Genomic DNA, 27,530 nt, shown 5'->3' with positions numbered 1-27,530 from the left:
TCATTAAAGGTTTTGCAGTGTTGTTGTTATTGTGCAGATGTTTCCTGAATTATTACAAACAGCTTCAACAAAGTCATCACTCAAAGTTCTGCAGAGAAACATTTTACTGTTTTTATTCTTTTCTATTTAAAAAAATGAAATGTTAATGTAAGTATTATGCTAAAAAAATAACAGTTAGGTTGTGAATTTAGTTTTTTATATAATTGGAAAAAAAGTATCTACAGTTATTTTCTGTAAAATTAGGATTTTAGCAGTTAACCGCTAACTGCTAACAGTCTGTATCTGCAGTCTGCAGCATTGCGCTCTTTAAATAGACTGAACAGTTATTTACTGCAACAATTATGTTCTGCATGTTGTGTACACACACACACACACACACACACACACACACACACACACACACACACACACACACACACACACACACATCTCGTTTCATCCAGTAATAACACATTTCACTTCAGAAGTCAGAATAACAGCACGTTGTTCCTCCTCCTCGGCTCTCGGTGGCATTTCATTTATAATAAAGTAAACCAGCTCGGGCAGGTTTTCACATCTCCCTGAACACACACACACACACACACACACACACACACACACACACACACACACACACACACACACACACAGGACGTGACTGGTGACTTGTGAGTGGATGCAGCTTGTGTGCGCACTGATGCATGAATGTACACCAACAGCACCAACAGACAACTTCTGCACTCTTATCTTCCTCCTCCTCCTTCTCCTCTTCCTCCTTCTCCTCCTCATCATCTTCCTCCTCCTCTTATCGAGTGAAGCCTGGAGGCATAAGACTCAAGCAGAGGGAGAAGAGAGAGAGAGAGAGAGAGAGAGAGAGAGAGAGAGAGAGAGAGAGAGAGAGAGGGAGGCGGGCCTGAGAGGAGAGCGAGGTCTCGGTCTTGTCTCTCTGGCTCTTTGATTCAGTGGCAGAGAGAGAGACCTCGTCACCGGCCACCGTTTCCCCGGTAAGTCCTCCTCCTCCTCCTCTTCCTCCTTCTCCTCCTCTTCTCTCTGTCTCTTTATTCATTTTTAAATCCGTGTTCATTCATTCTCAGAGGAAAGTGAATGCTCCGTTTCCACAAGTCAGATGAAAGAAACTTAAAACAGAAGCGAACGAAGCCAAAAAAAACAAAAAAAAAACCTCGTTCATTCCTCTCAGGAACTCGCGTTGTGTCACTTCTGGAGTGAAAGATCCCGTGTTCGTGTTTAAGTGAAGTGTAAAGTGAATGTGCAGCAGAACCAGGTGCAGCAGGACCAGGTGCAGCAGAACCAGGTGCAGCAGGACCAGGTGCAGCAGGACCAGGTGCAGCAGGGCGCTGTCCGCGGTGCTGGAGCTCTCCTCGGGTCCTCGCAGAGCTCCAGAGCCGCTTCAGTCCTCATGCTTCGGGTTTCTCGTGGATACTGACGCGCAGCCACAGACCCGCTAACTCGCTGTGCTCCTCCTCACAGCTCCAGCACCTCCCTGGAGGACGCCGCGTGTCTGCACTCGGCACTAAAGAGGACATCAGTTGGGTCGAAAAGCAGAACTTTTTCTGAGAAGAAGAAAAAAGCCACAGTCGGAAGATGCGTCGCGTGTCCGCGGAGCGCCACACCTGCCTGCCACAGTCCGCCAGTGAGAGCCCGGCGCGCGCACAGGAGGAGCCTTCACCTGCCATGAGGAACCCCGCACGGAGCTCCACGCGGTGAAGAAGTGGAAGAGAGAGAGAGAGAAAGAGAGAGGGGGAACAAGTCAGACCGGAAGAGAGAAAAGGAACCAACAGAAGCAGCGCGTCCTCAAATGATGGGGATAAAGCACCTTCTGCTTCTCTTCATGTACTTCGACCCGCTGAACGTCCTGTGCGCCGCCGCCAACAGCACCAAGAAGAGCCGGAACCCGCCGCGCAGGAACCCGAAGCTGAAGGAGGTCAACGGCAGCAGCAGCACCGCGGACCCGCCGGCCGCCGCCGCCGTCCCGGGGAAGATCACCCAGCTGCCGGCCCCCGCGGTCCACCAGCACGACACGTGCCTGGGCTACTACGACGTGAGCGGCCAGTACGACAAAGAGTTCAGCTGCAACAACACGGACCACCGCTTCTGCTGCGGCAGCTGCTTCCTGCGCTTCTGCTGCGCGGACCGGGGGAAGCGGCTGGAGCAGCGCGGCTGCACCAACTACAACACGCCGGACTGGATCAAGACGCAGCCGCCGTCGCCGGCGCCCACCGGGGACACGTACGACCCGGAGCTGGACCAGACCAACGCCACCGTGTACATCAGCTGCGGGGTCGTGGCGCTCGTCATCGCCATCGGGATTTCTGTGAAAGTCGCTTACGACAAAGCGACCAAGCCGCCGCAGGAGATGAACGTGCACAGGTGAGGAACGTGTGTGTGTGCGTGTGTGTGTGTGTGTGTGCGTGTGTGTGTGTGTGTGTGTGTGTGTGTGTCAGAGTTAGCCTCGCGGAGCCCTGTTTCAGAAAACCAGAATAATACGCCTGCTTCATAAACCCGGATTAGATTCAGATTATCTCCTCAACCATGAGGGATATTTGAATAAGTTAAAAAGCTAAAATATGAAGAAACCTCTTGGGAACATAGCTGATAAGTTCATACATGTGTTACTGGGGTATTGGTTTATGATAATGCACAAAAAAGGAAAAAAATCAATACATTTTGCAAAATTAACATATAAAAGTTGTATTTTCTTTTCTTAACTATATTTGCTATATAATATTTAACACATAACATCTATGTTCAGAGTATCTGTGCAAAGTTTGTCTTTGACTGAGTGAAGTTGAGTGTTTTTAATCATTAAAGGGACAGTTCACCCCGTGATAGAGATTACTTCCTCTCATAAAATGTCTGGATTATCTCCGGTAACGAGGTCATGGCTTCTGGAAACAGATATTTTTATCAAACCTACTTACAAGCCGAGTGTTAAGGCACAGAGGGGCAGTTATCTGCTCACGCCAACACATAGACTGATGACATCACTTCAGGTAAGAACAGGGGTGTCCTGTCCCTTTAAGAGTCACGTGGAAGTGATCTCCAGTTTTCCCTGAAGCAGACGGTACAAGGTTCACAGGTATCCACCGGTCGGCTCTTTTCGGAGCATCGTGTCGAACGCGTAAAGTATAAAATATCAAATCTCGACCGACTCTACTGGCTCTTTACCGCGCAGCCTCCATGTGTTCAAACAAACCCGTGACCTTTAACACGCTACACGCTACACGCTACACGCCTCCCCGGAGCTTCCTCATGGCGCGAAAGAATAAAAATGTCAAGATTGTGTACTTCCCTGCGCTACACATGCCGCTCCGCGTCGCTCTCTGGAGACGAGCGAGCGGCTGGCGTCGGTCCGCTGGACCCCAGGGGCCCCACGGTGAATGTCACTGGAAACCATTAAGACGGGGTTCATCCTGATGGGAGCCGGTTCTCCTCCAGTCCCCGAGGCCCCGAACGGCTCCATGAGCGCTTTCAAACATCTCAACCTGTAGCTATAAATATATGTATAAACACTTTTATATGATATTTATTTAACCTCCCAGAGAGCCTTGTGGGTTTTTAATGAAGTCTCAATAGATTCACTTTGTTTCCCTCATGAAACGACTGAAATGATGAAGTCATGGGTTGTTTTTTCCATCTGAGAGCCTCCTGAGCTTCAGTCAGCTGAAGCAGACGTCGCTCATCGTTCCCTCGCGTTCATTTTCTTGTCGGCGTGAAATATTTGTGACGATCAAAGAGTCTTTTCGGACCTTCTGGCTGTCGGTTTGACCGACACCAACGTGAGCAAACAACCCGTGAACCCATTCTGATTGGTGCGCGGACGCGTGTGACATCATCCTTTCTGTCCCGCCGAGCCCCGCCCACTTTAAAGCAGCATTGTGTGCGTCCAGGGCCTTCAGGAGGGGTGAGTCCTGTGACTGCAGCCGAGAGGATTCAGGGGTTAATTGATCAGCCGTCATCCTGCCACCTGATCGTCCTCTCCGACATGAAGCCCTGACGCGTGCGCTCATCTTTCTGTGTCGGGAGCCGAATGCGTTTGTGTTGCCAGACGGCTCACGAGCCACCGGCGCTGCGTCGCTGTCCGTTGAGGGAAAGCTCTCCCAGCCGATGAAGAAAATACAAAAGAATGATTGTTCGCAGCTCAGCGTCGGCCACAGAGTCGTGTTGGTGGATTGTGAGGTTTTTAAACCCACAGTTCAAAGACATCCAGCTGCCTCTCGATGGCGTTCACTGCTTTATACACGCGCCCAGGCTGTATTGTATGTGATGCATGCTGGGATACGCTGCAGCCACACTGACATCAGGCGTAGAAAATCTATTTAAGATGAAAAAAGGAGTAGAAATGGGGTTTTAATTGGGGTTTGCATCTGACTAAAATTGCATGTTTTCCACCCACTCAATGAGAATGAAAAGCACTCAGTTCTTATTCTGAAGAGTCCCTCAAGTCACATGACGCCAAGCAGAGTCACATGACACCAAGCAGAGTCACATGACACCAAGCAGAGTCACATGACACCAAGTAGAGTCACATGACACCGATCAGTCACATGACACCAAGCAGAGTCACATGACACCAAAGCAGAGTCACATGACACCAAGCAGAGTCACATGACACCAAGTAGAGTCACATGACACCAAGCAGAGTCACATGACACCAAGCAGAGTCACATGACACCAAGTAGAGTCACATGACACCAAGCAGAGTCACATGACACCAAGTAGAGTCACATGACACCAAGCAGAGTCACATGACACCAAAGTAGAGTCACATGACACCGAGCAGAGTCACATGACACCGAGCAGAGTCACATGACACCAAAGCAGAGTCACATGACGCCAAGCAGAGTCACATAACACCAAGTAGAGTCACATGACGCCAAAGTAGAGTCACATGACACCAAGCAGAGTCACATGACACCAAGCAGAGTCACATGACACCGATCAGAGTCACATGACACCGATCAGAGTCACATGACACCGAGCAGAGTCACATGACACCGATCAGAGTCACATTGTGTAGACAGTTGACCATTGTTATCGCTCGCTGGTGAAACTTTGGCTCCCGCTGCTCAGAAGAAGGTCAAAGAGGATGAGTCAGCGTTCTGAAGGAACACAAAGTGAGAACTTCTTATTGACATACAAACAGGAAAAGTTCTCTCTGACAACAACACAAAGGAGCTCTGTTATAGATTAAAGTCAAGCTCCAGTGATTGCTGTAAGTGTCTTTTCAAAAAAAAGTTGGCACAGTCAGCTTTCTAATATCCAGATGGACTCGTGAGACTTTAGGATACAGCGTTTCATTTCAAACAACAAGGAAAAGAACAACAAAGCTCATGGCGCGCCCCCCCCCCCCCCTCCACCCTCCTCCACCCCCCCTCCCTTCCACCCCTCTCCCCTCCTCTCTGCTCGGAGTAGTGATGGCGATGGTGGGAGTCTGCGTCTCCTCGCGGCGCTTCCGTCCTCGCTGTCGAGTGGATCTGCTTAATGCCGCCACTCCAGCGTAAGCAGGCGCCGTGAGGGTGGAGAGAGAGAGAGCGGTGGATCCAATGAGCGGCCCTGCCCGGCGCTCAATGGCCTCATCTTCTTCTTTTTTTTTTTGTTTATGGTTTTATGATTTGTTTATTTCCACCGAGCGCTTGGCACGCGGCGGCGGCGGCGGCGGCGTAGTGACGTCTGCTGGAACGGACCCTCGGAGGCTGGCAGCAAGACGTTCACGCCACGACAGCCGTGACCGGAGAGAAGCGGTGGAACACGGGATTAGCTGCATATATTTGGCGCTGCTAAAAAAAAAGTGGGCGCTTTTCTGTAATGCAATTCGGTCTGTTACCTCTGCGACCGAGGCAGCAGGACTGTGAGCAGAATACTGAGCCGCTGGCAGACCTTTGCTGTTCGGCCCGTGACCTTCAACGAAACACAATAAATGCAGAGTGAGAGCTTAAAGCCATGTGGTCTGAACGGGCGGTATTGATCACATTCTGCAGGCTGAGCCGAGGCGCGGTGCAATGCACGCCGGCCCCGGTGGTGGGAATAAAAGACCCGAGCTGAAAGGGAAGACGACCGAATGGGCAGAAATAGCCGCAGGTGACTGGAAGTTCAATGCAAAAAGGGTCAAAGTGAAGTGTGAGGAGTCCGACCTGAGGATCGATCAGCCCACGCGTGAGCTTTATCACAGAAATACTGGCGTCAGCAAATATGCTGCACCGCGATAAATCTCATGAGATTGCAGAGCGACGTGTTCGAGACCGTCAACGGGCTTCAGTAGTCCGTCCACGAGAGAGAACGATGACATTTCTGTTCTGCCTCCGAGTAGATGGAGCGCTCTGCTCGGCCTTTTCTGGAAATAGTAATGCTGGAGGTGTTCACATCTCAAGGAAAGAACAAAACCATCAACGTGTCAGTCGAGTCCCTCAGGCTCCGACTGGAGATCTAAGTCTTTACAATGTGATTGATATGTTTAGTTTTTAGCCCACATTTGGTGCTCGAGTGAGTTTTTGTGGTCAAAATGGTGGTGAAGAAACCAAGTGAAGCAACATTGTGGCTCATTGACGAGTTCTTTATGGAGCTCTTATGGAGACTTTTGGCTTTGGAAGCACTCAGTACTTTGTTAGCTGGGTCACCTCGTTGCTAACTTTGGGTCTTTTCATTGCTTTGTTGAGCGCATGGAGACTGTTTCATGGTACTGCTTCAGCACTGCTGTGTGTTCATAGCTCTCAGAGGACAGAACTTGATGTTTTCTATCTCAGACTTCTGTTTCTCTGTGAATCTGTTAAATTGTGGCGTTCCCCAGGGGCCCGTTTTGGGCCCACTGGTGTTTTCGGCACAAAAAAAAAACAGGTTTTTTTACACACTTTTATTTTAAAGTGTGTAAAATAAAATAAAGTGGCTGTTATCGTTAACAGACGTTTTGAACTCCCAAATATTGATATTGGTATAAAACCCCCAAAATGCAGTATTGATCCGGCTCCATTCGGATTACCGCCACAGCGTTTCTGATCCATTCTGCTGCAGATTCCATGCGACATAAAAACAATCAAAAGTGTCTTTTCTAGAACAAACATGTTTATCTTTCTCATGAAAAACATTAAAAGTTCGTGCCGTTCTGCAAACTGCTGAAGCTCCGGCTGCACACGACACACAGCCGCCAACTGGGACAAACGCAAAATCAGGTCGCCTCTGTCTGCGAGAAAGAAACGGCTAAAGTGTTCTCATCCTGGAAGCGAAATGCTATTAATATACGATATATCTCTCTCTCTCTCCCAAAGTCACAGAGTTGTGGGAAAAGTGGAATGCGCGGTCGCTTTCGGTTGACATTGACACACTTAAATTGCCCTTTTCATTTCCTTTAAGGAGGGAAAAAGAAAGAGCCGGCGTTCCATCTCACCAGCTGCCAGCGCCTCCAAAAGTTGGAAATGGTGTTGGTGAAATATTGCTTTTTATTGTGCGACTTCAAAGAAGAGACACTGGCTTCCAACGCCTCATAAAATGTGCCTTGAGCTCGAGTCCGGCCAGTATAATAGGACTCGTCTGTACCTTGTGTTCCGCGCTATTGAAAATCCAACTCCCTTGTGACTGTGGGTGTAATTAGGATTTCCTCTCTGCCTTTGCCCCCCCCCCCCCAGTACCTCTATGATTCAGATTGGAGCGGTGGCTAAATAAATTAGGAAGACCTTCAGGGGGATGACGAGGAGCAAAGAAGGAGAAAAAAAGAAAAGAGAAAGCTGGTAATTGCTCTTTTCTCATGTGTGTGATTTCTTTGCAGAGCCCTGGCCGACATCCTGAGGCAGCAAGGACCGGTGCCCATATCTCAGTACGAGCACGAAAACATCGCGGCCATCGACGGATCGCCCAAAGACGACACGCCGGTCAGAACCTCCAAGAACCACTACACGCCCGTCCACGCCAAGCCGTCCAACCACGGTAGGCGACGCCCCCGCTCGGCTTTCACGGCGATCGATGGCTCTCGCTGTGAGAGCTTCTGCTTTGAAAGGCCAAATGATTTGTCTCGTGCAGCCTCCTGCTGCTAGATCATTAAAAAAATCCATCTTTGTGTTATTACGACGGTGAAGCTTAAGCACATCGTAAAGAAAGACCCTTCCTCGCTTTCGCGTCCCTTAATCTGCCGCAACATTCTTTGATTGACATCCACGGAAATAGACGGAACTTGAATCTTAAGCTTTTTCCCTCCTCAATCATTTTTTTCTAAAGACGAAACACGTAAGGAAATATATATAGAGAGAGAGTTAAAACCTTTACGCTGCGTCTCCCATAAGCCGACTCAGCACGGGCTGGAAATTGAGATGCAAATTATCGTCTTCTGCCGAAGAGACGCAAGCTTTTTTCCTCTCGTCCAGAGATAATTCGGCCGGCCCTCCTACTGTCACCCGGTCGGCCTCCAGATCCCGGCTCCGGGGGATCAGCTCGTTTGCTAAGTGCCCCGGTACGCTGTCCCACATTCACCAGTGTTGTGTTTCACTCCGGTGTCGCCCTCCTCCACCCTCCTCCACCATCCTCCACCATCCTCCACCCTCCTCCACCCTCCTCCACCATCCTCCACCATCCTCCACCCTCCTCTCCACCGACGTGGAGGCGACGTGTCACAAGAGAGCCGATACAGGACGTGAGCGGCGCTGTTTTCTTGTTTCGACCAAAGACGAGTAGATTACTCCACGCCTGGGCACCAATCCGGTTTTAAATAATCTGCTCTTTGTGTAATGTCTGCAGGAGTGTCATCATCTCCATGTGAACCACGTCTGCATTTCTACTCTTCATTAGTAGATCGGATGTTTTCAGACTTTGAACTTTGCACAACTGGGAGGACATTTTAGAAAACGTCTTCATCTTCAACAAACCACAGCGTCTCCATGAAGGTTCAGGTCACTTTTGGCATAAATCCATCACTCTTTCATACAATAGTAATCTAGCCTTGAATATATTCAGTGTTTATGGGATTAAAGATCAGGACTCCAGGAAGTTCATGTCTGTTTGCAGTGAACAGAAAGTAAATTGCTTTGTTTGGTGATCCTGCATGCGCCACTACAGCTCGTTCTACATTTAAATGATACGCGACAGCTGCAGTCATACTTGTTGTTGAGGTCATTAATGATTTGAAACGGACACACCGAGTGGAAATTGTGCGTCTTTCTAAATACGACGAGGTAACTCTCATCGGAAATGATGCAAAACTTCATCGAAATTCCAATATGGCGTCCTGGAATGTTCAAATCCCGTGAGTGCATCGACAGGTTTTATGTTTTAAACTCATCACGTGGCCGTTTTGATTTGTGTTCATCGAGCTTTGACCTGCTGATGTCGCCGTGAGCGTTACACACATCTCTGTGAGTCACAAAGCCGCCGGGTTATCGTCCTCGTAGCGCCACAGGAAAGACGTCTGGCGTGTCCAACCCGTCACGTCGGCAGGCCGCCGCCGCTCGCTGAGTGCGTCTGCATGGCGTCTGAATGCCGTCTGCGTGGGGTCTCTATGGCGTCTGCGTGGCGTCTGCATGGCGTCTGCGTGGCGTCTGCATGGCGTCTGCAAGACGTCTGCATGGCATCTGGATGGCGTCTGGATGGCGTCTGCATGGCGTCTGCATGGCGTCTGCGTGGTGTCTGCGTGGCATCTGCATGGCGTCTGCAAGACGTCTGCATGGCATCTGGATGGCGTCTGGATGGCGTCTGCATGGCGTCTGCGTGCCGTCTGCATGAGGTCTGCATGGCGTCTGCGTGGCGTCTGCGTGGCGTCTGCATGGCGTCTGCAAGGAGTCTGAATGGTGTCTGCATGGCGTCTGCATGGCGTCTGCATGGCGTCTGCGTGCCGTCTGCATGGCGTCTGCGTGGCGTCTGCATGGCGTCTGCATGGCGTCCGTCCTGCAGGGAAGACGTGACTCAGATTCTCGACACATCCGTGACAGTGATGCGAGTTTAAAAACAGACGGTGGCGGCTTTGTTCTTTTTCCAGCGTGGAAGTGGTCAAAGCTCATTATATTTTTAGTGCTACCTCGGGGTGTGCTTTATCTTTAGCTCATTGATGAGCTTCTCTTTTGTAGATTGTACTTCTGTCATGTTCCAGTAGGAACAAAGTGCGACTGTCAAAGAGCCGTGAGTGTGAATGTAAAGCTGCATGTGTGTTCCTCAAAGCTCTGGATTTATGAATTGTCGTATATTACAAGGTCGAGGATTTTGTCAAGTTCTGACTGCTTTAAACGATGTTGGAGGGGTTAAATGTTGGGTTTGGGGTTAAGGTTAGAATAGAGTCGAGGTTAAGGTTTAAAGTTGATGATAATTAAACAAAAAACAAGGTTTTTATCACACAGAAACATTCTATACTCAACCATCACAAGGAGTGACAATATGCAGATGATGGCTCAGTTTTTGTTGTAAAGCAGAAGAAAAAAGATGATTCGACAAATTTACACTTTTTTTGATTAAGTGCAAACCTTTTCTACTTTATTGTACTTGTTTATATAAAATATATTTAGTTTTCAGCTGACACACTATGAGCACAACATGGCAGCTGTACGTTATATAATCTATTAACTCCACACAACACTCACATGTTTAAGATTTAAAGCCTGAGATTAAACAGATTCAGTCCACATTAAAACAATAGATGACTATTTTGTTAACAAAACAGTTGAAAGTGTTGAAGTTAAATGTAGTTTTTCTCATTTCTGTGACACTTTCTGCTGATGAAGACATGAAACTCTGACTTTGTAGTGTGACTTGTTAATTGTAGGTTAATTCGAGGTTTCACCGGATTTCAATAAATACAAAGGTTAGCTCAGTGAAAGAGGTTACAACACGTTCAGATCAATAATGCATGTTCAATCTATTTGCGAGTTCTCTGCACTGGAAACAACTCGTGTTTTCTGCACAAAACCTCCTTTCATGATGTTCTTCCACGGCGCCGAGAGAGAGCGAGTCTCTCATCCTCTTCTGATTTATGAGAAGGTCTTTATGAGCGAAGACAGCAGCTGCAGAGGTTCTTTGGTCTGAAACCATCTCCTGGGTCACACTTCAGAGTTAATGGGTGAAGAAGATAATGATGGATTTGAATAGACTTTCTTTTTTTCTGTCCGTGTAGCAGCATTAATAAGGAGTATAAATAATTGGTGCTGTCAGAAGCCTCACTCAGCTGATGTGTCCTACATAATGTGTAGCTCGCTCCCTCTCTTACATCCTTCTCATCACTGTTTTTATACATGCACGCCTTTAGTAATAACACATTACTCCACACTTTTATGGCATTTCCTCCAAATGGGACGGCGTGAACCTGAAGGGGGAACAATAAAGAGAAGCCGATGACAATACAACAATGGATCTCTGGGTTTAATATCGAAAACATGAGCAATATACGACGTGAACTTCCACCGCTTGGTGTTCCAGTAAAGTTATTATCGGGAGATGAGACGCCGAGCGTCTCCGGGTGTCGATGGTGCTTCTCCGGGTCTGCCCTTGAGTGGGCATTATCACTTCAATTTCCCAGAGTTCTGTTCTCTCATTTTTTTTATGTTGTTCTGTTCTGCTCTAAAGTTTCTACGGTTGCTGTGAAAAATAGGCGACAAATGTCTTCCACACTTTGCAGACAGAAGGGACTCGTCTCCGTCGGACACTCGCAGCAGCAGCCGGGTTCATTTTGGAGGTTTATTACACTATAACATGACACCAGACAAACTGTGGAATGATATTTCATATTCATGATGACAGTGAGTCTGGATGAAGTGAGAAAGGTCCGTCGGTTTTGGGGTTAGGGTTTGGTTTTGGAAAGCAAACAGAAATAACAATAAAGAAAGTGAAGAAATATTCAAAAACAAAACAATAAAGCTGTGAAAACCATCTATTCATGAACGTGGCTTCATGCACGGATGCATTTACATATATTGAAACAGGAAAAGTATCTTCCCCCAAATTGTTGCCTCATTTTTGCACAGATGATGCATCGCAAACATTTGTTCACAGTCAGTAAACCTGAAGTTAACCTTCAAGTAATTCAGGATTAACCCACGATGAACACATGCAATGTGCACGCTTGAGTCACTGACTGACAATAGTTGTTCATTTTTCTCTAAATGCCAAGTCTATATATATATATATATATATATATATATATATATATATATATATATATATATATATATATATATATATGGGTTCATAAATTTCCCTTTCATAAATGTGTGATGAAAACTTAAATAAAACAGTTATTCCTGAGCAGAAAAGGTGAGCTCAGTTCTCATTATGCAGGATGGAAAAAGGCAATTTTGAGGAACATTTCCAGAGATAATAAGAGGCTATAGGTTTGCGCTGCCACACGGGAGCGATTCACATCTCAGCGTCTCCATCCTCCTGACTCCAGCTTCGCGGCGCCGTCCTTGGAGCATATGGAGGTTATGAATCATCAGCGCTTCACCCTGCAGGGCGACGACACAGATATATACTGCGGTGTATCGTCGGCGTAGAGGCGGACATTGAGGAAAGAACGACAAGACGCAGGGAAATGCATTCGTTCCTTCTCCTCTCCTGTTTTTGTATTTCTTCCGCCATTAGCAGGGAGCGCGTCGGCAACCAGTTAATAGTCTTCCTCCGGGTCGGAAAGAAAAGAAACCAACGAGCCGCGGCGTCTCGGCCTTGAGTGCCGAACGCCGGTGTGATGAAGGCCGGGCCTGAAGGTCCCAGGTGTTTCTTTTCATTATGATAATTTGAAATGCCGTTCGATATCGGCTTCCCGAAGGCGCAAAGGTCTGAGTGATGTTATTGACTTTGAAGTGGTTCCCTTTGGAGAAGGAGGCATTTAACTGCTCGCCAGTTAATGTAGAAAAAGGGGGAGGGGGGAGGGAAGAGAGGTTTGATGAAGCAACCCTTTTTTTTTTTGTCGGTAGGTTTTTTTTTCCGTTCTTGTTTGGCGTTTCCGTCGACACGCCACCTCCTTTTATTTCCTTCTCAGGACTTGTCTGTGATTGACGGGACAATTGAACGTTGTCGGTGTGCTAGCAGACGCTCGTCTGGCTGCTTCCTGTTCAGGCCGGACTCTCAATTACAGCACCGGAGCGGAGCAGAGTTACCGGCGCCGTGGCACAAATTGCATTACGGAGTGGTCTTTTAACACATGGGAAATCCAAAACAGGCTGTATGTACCTGAGGTGTGTCGGTAAATCCCTTCTAAAATCCAACTGTATCCAACGCCAATCATCCAGCTTTGCAGGTTTATTGTTCGATTAAATGTAAAGTTCCCTCACAGCGTTCTAGACGTGCAGAAGTGAATCTTTGGCATCTTTATTGACGAGCTGATGATCCACCCGAGAGTTGCTGTTTGTTTTTTTGTCAGTCGTGCCATTTCAGCCCTGTTTAGTATTCCCGTCATCGACAGCTCGTCCGTTATGAAATGGCAGATATATTTCTGGGGGATTGAGTAGAGATACTTGTCAGTATTAAGGCGACGATCGATGGACTCGCTCGAACGGAACGGCGCCCACGAACATCCATCTTCTCACAACGCGGTCGCTGCAATGAAACGAAACCGCAGATACGTTGAATAACCTCAAAGTTTCTGAACCAGAAGTCACATCAACATCTGAATGTATCGGTGATAAATCAAAGAGAAAAATAATCTGTCTGACTTTAACTTGAGTTCATCTTTGACTGTCTGAGTTGTTTGCTCTTTTTGTTTGAGCCCAATTCTCTGTTTCCATTCCGGGTTTTCCTTCAAACGATGTCCTAAACATGACCTCACATGGGAACACTGAACTTTTCCAGGTCATTATCTCATCACGTGCGATGGCAAATCAGTTACTTTCCTTCTTGAGGAAACCTGTTTTGTCCGTTATCTGAACACCATCATTAATGTGAAGAAAACGCCCAGAACCCAGAATCCAAAATCTAAATATTTTAAGCTGCGCGTCAAACCGCTTTTTTTTTTGATTTTTTTTTTTTCAACCGCCACAAAGCGTTGACTCACCGTTAGCTAAATGTCAAAGAATTTTAAACTCAGTGACTGGATGTGTTTGATCTGCTGAAATGCACCTTGGGAGTTGTAGTTAACATCTGGGAATAAACAGAGTTTCAAGGTTTTTCTGACGAATTAGCACCGACATGTTTTTATGTTGCTAGCTTGTTCGCCGTTAGCTCGCTAGCTAACGTCGTTCAGTGACCAGCCCCAGCGGTTGTTCTTTCTAGCAGCACCTATACTGAGGATGAATTTCAATGCACCACTTTCTAAACGTGACCTTCAGCCTCACTTCCTGCTGAAATATAAATGTGTGCCCGCCTTCTGCCCTCCAGGTCACTACGGGAAAGAAAACCTCCGCGGCGGAGGCCCGGACATGCACAACTTCATCTCTTCTGGGTTCGTGACGCTCGGGCGAGGCCACCTGAAAGGTAAAGTCCGTCCTCGTTGTCGACGCGCCGCCGTTCCCTTTCAGTTCAGAACAACAATCCTTTCACCCACAAGGCCGCTGTGTCATGCTGTCGCTCGCCTTCTGCCCGATAACAAAAGCGACTTTTGTTTCAGCTCGGCGGAAGTTGGACATGACAACACATAATTGGCTTGAAGTGACATCTTGCAAAAAGTCCACACACACACACACACACACACACACATTTATTATCTGTGATTAAATCCACACTTCCAATGACAAAGTAACACTTCCCGTCAGTGTGAACGCAGCACGGCACAGTAGTAGCTTTCCCGGCCATTGTCCTCCTTTTTCCAGAGTTTTAATGAATCCGACGCGACGTTGGGGCCAGAATGAGCTGTAAACAAGCGGCCTCGTTGTTGTTGTCGTTGTTGTTTTTTACAGCGCAGCACTCCATAGACGAATCGGGGCAGATGTCCTGGCAGGGAGATCTGGACATCCCCCTCTCCTACGGTACGTTCCACAAAATGTTCCGCTTCCAGAGAGCGGAGAACCGGCTCTCTGCTCGCACCTGATAGCAGAAGTCACTCACAGTCCAGCACACACGGCCGCCGCGTGTCCTCGGCTGATAACCGCAGAGCCGGCACGTGCTGCCAAACTGCACACAACATATATATATTTATATAGCTGAAATATTTCAGCTGGTGGTGCAGGTTTGCATGAGGGCTGTTAGTCTGTGTCGACGTGTCAGCTGCCTTCATGGACGACGTTAGCGCTCCATAGCGGTGTGAATCTTTGGCTGTTGATGAACTTTCATTTTGTCTCAAAGGTAAGTTGAACGTTTGATTTAAACACGACTTGACGCACAAAACTCTGATTGAGTGACCTTTTCATTATTTATTCATTCTGTGTTTTTGCACAAAAGCATCAATCACAGCGTCAGCGTGACGTCGATGTCTTTTCCCTGATGATACCTGATGAGCCCGAGACTAAAACTAGAACTCTTCTCTCTCGTCAGCCAGTTAGGATCTAATTTATGTAAAGTGTTAAAGTACTTTAACCCGTGTGAGAAGACACGTGACCGTTTACTTTCTTCTTCTTTTTTAAAGATTGTTATATTTGAATTATTCCGTAAGATCCTCAACATGACTAAGCGATTATAACGTTTCACAAAATCTCTCATTTAGGACTCCGAACAACAACGGATTTCACTTAAAGTACTGTGGTTGTAACCCAAAGAGAGCACTGTGGGTCTTCTATACAACCAGAGGAGTCGCCCCCTTGTGGTCAGGAGAGAGAATGCAGCTTTAACACATGAAGCATAGACTTCTATACAACCAGAGGAGTCGCCCCCTGGTGGTCAGGAGAGAGAATGCAGCTTTAACACATGAAGCATAGACTTCTATACAACCAGAGGAGTCGCCCCCTGGTGGTCAGGAGAGAGAATGCAGCTTTAACACATGAAGCATAGACTTCTATACAACCAGAGGAGTCGCCCCCTGGTGGTCAGGAGAGAGAATGCAGCTTTAACACATGAAGCATAGACTTCTATACAACCAGAGGAGTCGCCCCCTGGTGGTCAGGAGAGAGAATGCAGCTATTCATGTATTTTCTTCCGCGTGATAGAAAGTTTATAACCAGAGTACCGAAAATAAAATAAAAGATCACGCATCAAGGAAGAGGAGGGTGTGTTGTTAACTTTGTGTAATTAAGCGTTTGTGTAGCTGTGCCGTCGCTAAGTGGCCCTCTGAGGCTCATGAGAGGACACATCCTCCTAAAAATACTCTGCTGCTGCTGCCGGTGATGAGTTGACTGACATTTGCTGTTGATGTTAAAGTGACTCAACGCCTGCAGATGAAGTGACGATGTCGCTCTGAAGAACGGCAGCATTGCATCTCACCCGCTGAAAACGTTTACGCTGAGCGCACACAGCAGCTCTTCTGCCACTTCCAGGGTTTTTTTAAATGGCCGTGTTGTCGTCGCTGTGGTGAGAGTTGTGTGGCGGCGCGTTGTCGCGAGGACGAACCGGGGGTTCAAATCCGCCGCCGGCAAAGACAAACGTTTCAAAAAAGGCGCCCGAGGCGGCGACCCGCTCTTCTGACGGCGCCCGTCACCCTCGCTGCACCCGCTGGGTGTCACGCCTCAGAGGCTGACGGCTGTCACTGCAGAGAGGAGGTGCTGTCAGGGGCACGGGGCACACACACAGACACACACACAGACACACACAGACACACACACAAACATATTTCTCTTCTTCTCTTTTGTTCTTCCTTCATTCCTTTGAAATGGAATTTCGCTGCAGTTATCTGACGGACAATAACTTCCCATCTCGCATTCTTCCTTCCCATGCGTCCTCCTTTCCTTCCTTTGCATCCTCCTTTCCTTCCTTTGCGTCCTCCTTTCCTTCCTTTGCATCCTCCTTTCCTTCCTTTGCATCCTCCTTCCCTCCTTCGCGTCCTCCTTTCCTGCATCCCTTCTTCCTTCTGTCTCCCCTCACCCTCCTGCACGCTTCCTTCTATCTTTTCCTCCCTTCTTCTTTTTCCTGACATACTTTCCTTATTTTGTCTCTGCATTCCTCCTTCCCTTCCTTTCATCCTTCCTCCCTCCTGTCCTCTCCGCTTTCTTTATTGTCTTTCTTTCCTTTTTTCTTCTTCATCTGCTCAAAAGAATCCCCTCAACTGAAGATGTGCTTTCTTCTTCTTTTGTAACAGCGTAACCAGACTAAACTCTGAATAAATCAGCTCTTTAATTTGCAGCCGAAGTGCCTTTCACTTCTGACATTTGTTGATTAAATATTGGAATTCATGACCTGGATTTGTAAGAAGTGTATTTACATATCGAGCAACGCGTACGTACATTAAAAGCTGCTCTTATTTGCATTTTCAGAGGTTTGTGCCGCTTTAGACAAACAAAACATTTTCGCAATAACTCCTTGAAAAAAAAGCTTTAACCCCCTGGTGGTCAGGAGAGAGAATGCAGCTTTAACACATGAAGCATAGACTTCTATACAACCAGAGGAGTCGCCCCCTGGTGGTCAGGAGAGAGAATGCAGCTTTAACACATGAAGCATAGACTTCTATACAACCAGAGGAGTCGCCCCCTGGTGGTCAGGAGAGAGAATGGAGCTTTAACACATGAAGCATAGACTTCTATACAACCAGAGGAGTCGCCCCCTGGTGGTCAGGAGAGAGAATGCAGCTTTAACACATGAAGCATAGACTTCTATACAACCAGAGGAGTCGCCCCCTGGTGGTCAGGAGAGAGAATGCAGCTTTAACACATGAAGCATAGACTTCTATACAACCAGAGGAGTTGCCCCCTGGTGGTCAGGAGAGAGAATGCAGCTTTAACACATGAAGCATAGACTTCTATACAACCAGAGGAGTCGCCCCCTGGTGGTCAGGAGAGAGAATGCAGCTTTAACACATGAAGCATAGACTTCTATACAACCAGAGGAGTCGCCCCCTGGTGGTCAGGAGAGAGAATGCAGCTTTAACACATGAAGCATAGACTTCTATACAACCAGAGGAGTTGCCCCCTGGTGGTCAGGAGAGAGAATGGAGCTTTAACACATGAAGCATAGACTTCTATACAACCCAGAGTCATTTTCTTACAGACACTCTGACCTGCTCTACATTTCGTGAGAGGAAAACCAATAACTCACATTTCATATTTTGATATTGTGATATCAAAATATTGATGAGGGAACACGTCTTCGAGGTTACTCGATCCCGTTGTGCGTTTAGTGAACAACAACGCCCAGATTCCCACATAAATTGTGTGCAAACAAACAAACACCCCCCCCCCCCCCCTCCCTCGGGGGTTTACTCCCCCCTCCCCTCCCCCGCCTGTGGCCTCCACTGATGTGCATCCTGCTTAATTACTTTTTTCACGAGTTGCTTCATGTTTTTTATCCTGAGGGAATTGCCCCCCCACCCCCCCATCCCCTCTCCCTTCTCCTCCTCCCCCTCCTCTTCCTCCCCCTTCATCCCAATTCACTTAAGGTGACCTTGCCTTTTTTGGGACACATTGCTGCAGTGCTCCCGCCTCCCCGCAGGCCCTTAGTGAGTGTGTGTGTGTGTGTGTGTGTGTGTGTGTGTGTGTGTGTGTGTGTGTGTGTGTACGGCTGCGTAGCTGAGCGAGAGTGCAAATGGAGAGGGAGTCACAGCGCCAAGGAGGTATCACTCGCCCGGTTGGCCTCCATTACCGAGTCCTTATGTGCCCCCCCCCCCCTCCCCCCAGCCCCGCCCCCCCCCCCTCCCCCTAGCCCCGCCCCCCCTCTTGTTTTTTAAAAGTGTCTCTGAGCTCCAGCGGCCGCTAACTGGGAACTCAATGAAAGCGATGCGATGTGACATCACCGGCACGCCGCACGCTCGCGCTGCCCGAGCGGCGCTGTGACGCTTTCTATCGACTCCGAGAGGAATCGAGCTTCTCCTCTTTCCTGCTGATGAGATTTAAATATTCCTTTCATTGTCTCCTCCTCACATTGTCGCGCTTTAGTCTGAGTTCAGGTTCAGTTTGTAGTCCAGTTATCTCCGGTCCAGAGGAAATAAACTGTTTTACAGGAACGTGACCGGGTCAGTTTGCGTTAGCTAGTGAGGCTACGTGCTGCTAACTACAGGAACGTGACCGGGTCAGTTTAGGTTAGCTAGTGAGGCTACGTGCTGCTAGCTACAGGAACGTGACCGGGTCAGTTTAGGTTAGCTAGTGAGGCTACGTGCTGCTGGCTACAGGAACGTGACCGGGTCAGTTTAGGTTAGCTAGTGAGGCTACGTGCTGCTAGCTACAGGAACGTGACCGGGTCAGTTTGCGTTAGCTAGTGAGGCTATGTGCTGCTAGCTACAGGAACGTGACCGGGTCAGTTTGCGTTAGCTAGTGAGGCTACGTGCTGGTAGACCACGACGGGAAGTCTTCTAAAGCAGAGTTGTGAGGTTGCTGGAGGCGTGTCCTATTTAGAAAGCCCAGTTTCCTCCTGCAGCACAACAACAACAACAACAACAACAACAACTGAAAACAGCACGGAGACGTCTTCACGTCTGTTCTTTAGACGATCAAAGCGTCGTCGCGGCTCAACGTCAGACTGAGGGAACCGGCGGTGAAGGCTTCCCCCTCAGCGTGAACTCCTCATCCCGGTGATCTGTGTGACGGCTGGAAAGCTCGTCTCCGCCCACGCCGCCGCCAGACTCACAACGCCGCCGCCAGACTCACAACGCCGCCACCAGACTCACAACGCCGCCGCCAGACTCACAACGCCGCCGCCAGACTCACAACGCCGCCAGACTCACAACGCCGCCGCCAGACTCACAACGCCGCCGCCAGACTCACAACGCCGCCGCCAGACTCACAACGCCGCCAGACTCACAACGCCGCCGCCAGACTCACAACGCCGCCGCCAGACTCACAACGCCGCCGCCAGACTCACAACGCCGCCGCCAGACTCACAACGCCGCCGCCAGACTCACAACGCCGCCGCCAGACTCACAACGCCGCTACAAGACTCATGAATCTTGGAAAGCTGCAGCGTTCTGACCCAAAACGTGACGGCACTTTGCGACTTGAAGGGTTTCTCTCTCAAAGAAAAGAATCAGGAGGAGGAGGAAGAAGAGGAGGAAAAGGAGGAGGAAGAAGACGAGGAGGAGGAGGAGGAGGAGGTGACTCAGAGGTTAAACAAACCACTTTTTCAGCCTCTTTTACTAAAATCAATGTATATTTATTCCAAACGCTAATTGGCGGATTTGCATGAAGTTTTTCGGAGCAAACATGGAATCACATTTGCATAAAATAAAGCCATTAAAACAACATTCCTCTCTGAATTAGCGGCATTGAACCCGCGGCGCCGACGTTTAGCCAGAAAACGCTTTTTCAAAATTACATTTTCACAATCTTTCGTTTTATTCCGGAAGATATTTTAGTCTCCGTCGTCTTCTGTAGAGAAAAACAGTGAAGTTAAAAAAAAAAATGTTTTTGTTTGTTGATTAAAAACGTTTTAACATTTTTCTTTTTTCTTAATTTAGTTTTAGTTTAAAATGTCAAATGTCCTTTTAAATCAGATTATATTGAAGGTTTCAGTCGATGGAGTCTAAAAACAATCATGTTGTCATTAAAACCAACTTACTTGTATCTTAATATATAAAACACGGATGTTGAACATATTTTATCGTTTTCATTAACACCTTCATACGTTCATGGCCTCACACACCTGCACAGGTGTTCCCAGTTGCTGCGGCTGATTGGAGGTTTTCTTGTTCACAAACAGCTGTGAGGGTCGAACCGACGACGCGCTTTGAACACGAACATGTGAAGAAACACACACGAGGTGAAACCTTCAAAGAGAGAAGCTGGATTTGATTTTTTAACCATCAGGAGGCAAAAAGCATCTTTTCTTTATTTTTTAAAAGAGATTATTCTGATCCTGTACGATCGTTGTGTTAATATTTATGATTCCTGTGTTATGCATCAGACGGTGAAGACAAAACATTCGCTTTGTCTGATCCCTGGGAGATGGAAACCTTTCCCTTGTTGCCGGGCAGGTTCTAGTTCCCGGGCCGCACGCAGCCTCTGATTGGTCTTCATCAGGTCATTCTGAGTCAGCGCGGCGTTCGCTGCCGTGGTCATTTCCTGCTTCCTTCCTCAATAAGCGTGATTCAGAGCAGCGGGAGGGGAGGGGGGGGGCGGGGGAAGGAGAGGGGGTAAACGGGGGGGGGGGGGCTCCGATCGGCGGCCGCCAAATGCACAATATGAATTGATTCCTCTCCGTATCTCGCCCGTCCGTTAAATAGGAGGCTAATGAAGCTGATGAGGCTGGCGAGCTGCAGCTCACACACACACACACACACACACACACACACACACACACACACACACACACACACACACACACACACACGGCCTCCTCATGCATTATGGAGTGCGTGTTTGTACGCTGACATCACATCTGAGCGTCGGCCGGCGCTGTCCCGTCTCTTTAAAGCCCAACGTCCTTTATCTCAAATTGGAAATAAATCTCTCGCCCTGCTTCCATTTTCATATCTGGTCCAACCCCCATAAATACATTTTAATACACAGACACACTCTCTGTGTATATTTGCGTCAGCTGATTTGAATCTGGAAAAAAAAAAAAGAAATCCCGCTAAAATCCGTTTATGCGTTTTGAGATCTGGAGCGCGGAGCAGCATCCACGTGGTTTAGATCGCTTTAAAAAGATTTTTTTTACGTCCACGAGCCGGTGGAGAGGACAGGAAGTGGAGACGGTCACTAGATCTGATGGAGGCCGGAGACACAAGTTGACTCAGAGGAGTCGTAGTAGAAAGAGAAGCTACGTGGACTCAGCTAACTGAGCTAACTGAGCTAACTGAGCTAGCATTAGCGTGCTGCTTTGGTACCAGGCAGTAAACGTGTATTTCTGCACGACTACTAATGTCTGCAGGGAGTGAAGAGAAGAGAGAGAGGAGGCTTCCTCCCTCTAGAGCGAGGTGTGATGAGAAGGAGAGAATAATGCACGAAGAAGAAGAGGAAGAAGAAGAAGAAGAAGATGACGCCCAAGGACGAGGAAAGAAGAAGAAGAAGAAGAAGAAGAGGAAGAGGAAGAAGAAGAAGAAGATGACGCCCAAGGACGAGGAAAGAAGAAGAAGAAGAAGAAGAAGCCTTAGAGAGGAGCGTGAAGGACGAGCCGCTCATTTAGAAAGAAAAGGAGACGCAGAAGAGTCGATGATCGTTAGTGAGAGAAAGGTTACGACACGAGGAAGAGGAGGAGGAGGAGGAGGAGGAGGAGAAGAAGAAGAAGAAGAAGAAGAAGAAGAAGAAGAAGCAGCAAACGTTTTTTTGCTTTTGCCAAAATGTAGCTTTTTTGTTGGACGGACACACACAGACACACACACACACACACACACACACACAGACACACACACTCGTTCATAAAGCCCAGACGTGAACCGCCACAGCGCTCTGCGGTCCGGACGGCGTTCGCGGCGCTGTGAGCGAGACGTCGGTGTGAAGGCTGACGAGCACCTTCCCTCGTGAGTCGTCTCTCTAAAAGCTCCCAGCATGCATTGCGCCGCCTGACGGAGTGGCAAACAAGAGGCGGCGGTTGCGTTGTGAGCTTTTGGATCTTGTGATTCTCTCCTCCGGCCCGTGAAGCGCAGCATCCATCAGAGACGTTTCAACGAGCCGCGCGGCCGACGCTCCTCCGGCGCTCATTACGAGTCGACACCAGCTGAGCGCCCGCAGCAATGCATGATGGGTCATTAGAATATTTACTCGCCGTGCGCTCGTTCATCAGCGCTGTGCAGAGCGCCAGCAGCAGCAGCAGCAGCACGGCATCATGGGAGCTTCCCGTGCTCTTTCTGGGTTTCCTCTCCTGTGCTGTAGCTTCGGAGACGCCGGCCCACAATGCACCCTGCTGACCCGCCCGCTGCAGGCTGCCGGCTGCCGGCTGCCGGCTGCGGGCTGCCGGCTGCGGGCTGCCGGCTGCAGGCTGCAGGCTGCCGGCTGCAGGCTGCAGGCTGCAGCCTGCATGGTCATCAGGAAGGACAGAAGCAGTCGGACATGAATACCACACCTAATTATATTTAAAATCCTGAAATGCTAATTTAATCTGGTGAAATAAATTGCTTAAAGGAGCGAAACATGGAATCAGCGAAGAGAGGAACAATATGAATTATGATTAATCATATTGTCTAAATGTATCCAGACTGATCCTGGTGGTTTAAAGTCGGCTTTGTTGTGTTTTTCTTCATTTGTCGTCTCTTTTTGTGAGCTCACGTTGTGTTTGTGACGTGAATGATTGAAGCATTCAGTTAAAATCTGTAACAAGTAGAAACTCAGAGGTTCAATACGACAACTAGAGTGAAAAAGGTAAAAACAGAGATGAATACTTCGGTACGAGTGTGTTTGCTCACAGAGATCTTCATGTTTTGATGGTCATTGTAGCGATGACACGCCCTCAGGCTCCTCCCCCTCAGGCTCCTCCCCCTCAGGCTCCTCCCCCTCACCAGGTGCAGAGCGATCAGACCTCACACCTGCAGGAAGTTGTAATCAGAAGGAGAAGAAACACGTCGCGTCACAGCGAGCGGTGACGTCAGACAGGAAGCTGAGGCTGCAGGAGCAGCTCGTTTTTCACTGTTTTCATGTATCTGAACGTCTCGCAGCTGAAGTCCGGCCGAGAGAGAGGACGTGTCTACCACCGAACACTTTACAAAGTACACTATAACACAGAGCACTATAACACAAAGCACTAACACATGAAGTGCTCTGTGTCGCTGATCAGCGCTGCATCACATGGAACACTTACGTTAACCACTTGGAGGAAGTGACGTCCGCAAATCTGCTCGCGAAACTAAAACTGACAAAATGAACGCACTTCTCACCCTCTTCTAGTCCCTCGTGTTCCTCTTTCTCTATCCCATGTGGAAACTGCGACGCCTCCACAATCGCGGCAGGAGGATATAAATCAATTAATAAAAAGCTGGTGAAATGGCTCCTCTTCCGCTTCGGAGCCAAGATGGCGTCCGTTCAGTGCGAGTAGTGTCCATCGCTCTACACTACATTCTTTGACTGTTTGCAGAGCGTCATCCGGTTCTTTCAGAGCTCTGAATCCTGCTGGTTTCGTCAGAGCTCAGAGCTCAGTAGCGACACATCTTCAGTCTGCAGCCGCGCCGAGGCCGGACTTTGATTTATTGTCATTGGAGCCGATGCTGTTGTGGCAAAATGACGAGGAGAGACGCTGATCTGGAGTTGCAACCCAGCGGCAAGTGTTTTAATGTCAACGAGACCAGAGACCAGACCTTCCAGCAGCAGCTCTGCAGCGTAGTCCAGCTCTCCCAGGTCCCTCTGCATAGAGCGACCAGCAGGTTGAAACACAAAGAGCAGCAGGCTTTCAAGGCGCCGTGTTGTTTGTGTGTGACCTGCAGTCAGGGTCACACACACCCTGTACAAATGCAGTCTCAAGTCCGACGAAGACAAACTCAAGTCACAAGTCACAAGCCAAGTCCAATGAAGACTCAAGTCTTGTCCAGAAAAGTCTGAATCAAGTCTCAAGTCCTTAAAGAGGAGGAACAGACTCGAGTCTCGAGTCGAGTCTCGAGTCGAGTCCATTAAAACATTTGAACATTTTGCTTGTGAAGCTTTTGCAAACATCGACCAGTCAAAACTAAAATCTGACATTTAAACACACGAGTCTGACTCGACTTCGAGTCCTCCCCCTTTGACAGAGAGTCAAAGTATCTGGATGTTTAATTCCAACTCTTTGTCGTTGGAGACATCACAACCTTTCCATAAAACAAAACCTGCCTCTCCGTGGCGGCGCGTGATGGCCGCCCGCTCGCCGCCCGCTCGCCGCCCGCTCGCCGTAATCAATTAGCGGCGTGAGCTTTTAAGCTCATTCCTCTGGATGTGTGTGTGATACGCATCATAATGACCTCGTTACCGCGGGCGGACGCGTCGTGATGGAGGAGATTGGATGCAAACACACTGTGTGTGTGTGTGTGTGTTGTGTGTTTATCATTTGTAATGCATCCTTCAGAGGGCTGGAGGCCGCTGCAGAAACCCGTCGCCTCCGGACTCGAACACCCGGACCTGGAACCGTCTGCCAGCCGGAGACGGAAAAGTCACTTTTTCTTTTTTCTTTTCTGGTATAAAAACACGTTTCTGTCAAAGCCGGAGAGGAGAAAGAGAAAGCATGACCTTTGTTTGAGAGAGAGAGAGAGAGAGAGAGAGAGAGAAAGAGAGAGAGAGAGGTTTCCATTGTTTTGGCGTTCGGTCTCGAGCAGAACCTTCAACAGAAAGCGCAAAGAGCTTTTTCCTCTTTTGTTTGTTATTTTATTTGAGGAAAGCATCCAGATGTCGGCTTAATGATTCAAAGAAATCTGAATATTTTCATTACATAATGAGCTCCGTGTGTCATGAAATAATTACTTTTGTAAATCTATAGAGGGGGGAAGAGGCATTTTTTTCAGATAAATAATTCATGATTTGTTTCTCGTGCCAACCGAGCGTCTGAATGTCAAACAGGGTGTGAAAAGAGAACAGAGAGGAGGAGGAAGAGGAGGATAACTCTTCATCTTCACTTCACTTCAGTCCTCAAGCTGAAGAATAATGTTCAGACGTTGAAGTGTCCTGATGCGCAGCCGTGATTATTTAAGAGGAAAACACATGGTGATGACGAGTCGCTGTGTTTTTACCCCACAATGAACATTTTGTGGCTTAATTAGTGAGGAAGTGTCTTTATGGATGAAACGATGTTCACACTGATTACAACACACACACACACACACACACACACACACACACACACACACACACGCACACACATCAGAGGATGGATCACATGAAACACATCTTATATATTTATAGATGTATCAGAAAGTATAAGTTGTACTTTGTAATCTCCTCGTGAGGAAGATGTAAACAGACGCACATGCGGCGACAACAGGGATAGTTTGCATTGATTAACATGCAAATCACCTGTTTTCTTTCATAAAGAGTTGCAGTTAAAGCGACTTTTCATCTTGTTGTTTGAAGGTTTTCTGCATGATTTCTTTCCCGTGATCCGTCTCCATCGTTTCATCATCGTTTGACGCCTTTCTGTCGTTTCTGAGTCTGGATCCAGAACATTAGTCCCTCCTGAAGATGCTCTGGAGGAGGAAGTGGGCGCTTTGCGTTAAAAAGGTTGTGTTGTTTTTCATGTCTGCCGGGTCGACGTGTGGCTTCATGTTCTTCTCGTCGGGTCGTCGGCCTCCTCAGACGGTTATTCTGGGCGTTCATATTAATATGTCCACACAGGCCGAGTGGATTCTCTCTCTCTGTGATGTTTGTGTCCTGTCGCTCGCTGTGAACTCCAACGATGCCGCTCATAAACACTAGATACACAACAGGGTCCTCATACGTTCTCATGGAGAACCTGGAACCGTCATGCAGGTTTAAAATGGCCGTTCATGACCTTTATTTATGCTGAGTTATAAATAATGAATCTGCTTTTAAAAGAAAGAGTTTCAAAACATCAGCAGCATACATACAGACATCTATATAATGTTTATTCTTTTAATAAACTATTGTCTCTCATTCATTTGAGTCATTTAAGGTTTACTGTATGCTTTGAATCCTCATTGTTAGTTTAAATACTACATTTTATCACTTTGTACTGTTCACACACACATTTCACACAATGTTTGCTCATGAACATTTGGTTTAAAGTCATGAAAATATGGTTCAAAGTTATGGAAATTTGGTCAAAACTCATGAAAATTTGGTTAAAGGTCATTTAAATGTGGTCAGAAGTCGTGAAAATTTAGTTAAGTCATGAAAATTTGGTCAAAAGTCATTAAAATTTGGTTAAATGTCATGAAAATATGGTTCAACGTTATGAAAATTTGCTTAAGTCATGAAAATTTGGTCAAAAGTCATGAAAATTTGGTTAAAAGTCATTAAAATGTGGTTAAAAGTCATGAAAATATGGTTCAAAGTTATGACAATTTGGTTAAAAGTCATGAAAATTTGGTCAAAAGTCATTAAAATATGGTTAAAGGTCCTGACATCCTGGTCACACTGCATCATGTGTTCTCGCTCCAGGTCTTCCAGGTGCATCATGTGTTCTCGCTCCAGGTCTTCCAGGTGCATCATGTGTTCTCGCTCCAGGTCTTCCAGGTGCATCATGTGTTCTCGCTCCAGGTCTTCCAGGTGCAGCGGGTAGACTTTTGCGTCCTGGATGTTTGAACCGTGCGACGCGTCGCTCCAGCAGCTCTTTGTCGGCGTTTCCCTGGAAGAGCAGAACATAAAAGTCGCCGAGAGCAGAACTCAAACCAGCTGCTCGTATTTATGAACGTTCATTTGTCATCAGGCCTCTTCATCTATTTCCTGCACGTTGTTTTTTAAAGAAACACATTATTGTTGCGAGACAACGCGATCAATCCTGAAAGCTTTTCTGACACATTCCTGATGAAACTAATTTATCTAGAAAGCGTCCAGCAGCACATTAAATCAGATTTTCTTCAACAGCATAAATTACACCTTTAATATCTCAATCTGATGTGAAAAAATACCCTTTTAGTCTTTTGGTGTACCTTATTAAAAAAAAAAAAAAAGTTGCCTTGAGGAAAAGTACGAGTACGAGCTCCGCGGCGGCCATTTTTAAACTGCTGAACTACAGCAAAGCATTGTGGGAAGAGTTCTATCCCAACAGACCAGATTAAA

General features: G+C 47.6%; 1 protein-coding gene across 5 annotated transcripts in view; it reads left to right on the top strand.

Annotated features, from left to right (window-relative positions):
* Positions 1 to 947: 947 nt before the first annotated feature.
* LOC137786461 (protein shisa-6) overlaps positions 948 to 27,530 on the top strand; it is a 61,950-nt gene continuing 35,367 nt past the window's right edge. For all 5 annotated transcript variants that reach the window (XM_068578365.1, XM_068578363.1, XM_068578366.1 and 2 more), the window contains exons 1-5: positions 948 to 983; positions 1,468 to 2,367; positions 7,757 to 7,914; positions 14,272 to 14,367; positions 14,790 to 14,858. In XM_068578365.1, coding sequence (XP_068434466.1) covers positions 1,796 to 2,367; positions 7,757 to 7,914; positions 14,272 to 14,367; positions 14,790 to 14,858 — 895 coding nt within the window. In that variant the 5' untranslated portion in view covers positions 948 to 983; positions 1,468 to 1,795. The remainder of the gene's footprint in view (positions 984 to 1,467; positions 2,368 to 7,756; positions 7,915 to 14,271; positions 14,368 to 14,789; positions 14,859 to 27,530) is intronic.

The sequence above is a fragment of the Clinocottus analis genome, unplaced genomic scaffold, assembly GCF_023055335.1.
Source record: "Clinocottus analis isolate CAN_PGR_092001 unplaced genomic scaffold, fCliAna1.0.p SCAF_16, whole genome shotgun sequence".
Classification (NCBI taxonomy): Eukaryota; Metazoa; Chordata; class Actinopteri; order Perciformes; family Cottidae; genus Clinocottus; species Clinocottus analis.
This window is presented reverse-complemented; position numbering and strand designations above follow the sequence as displayed.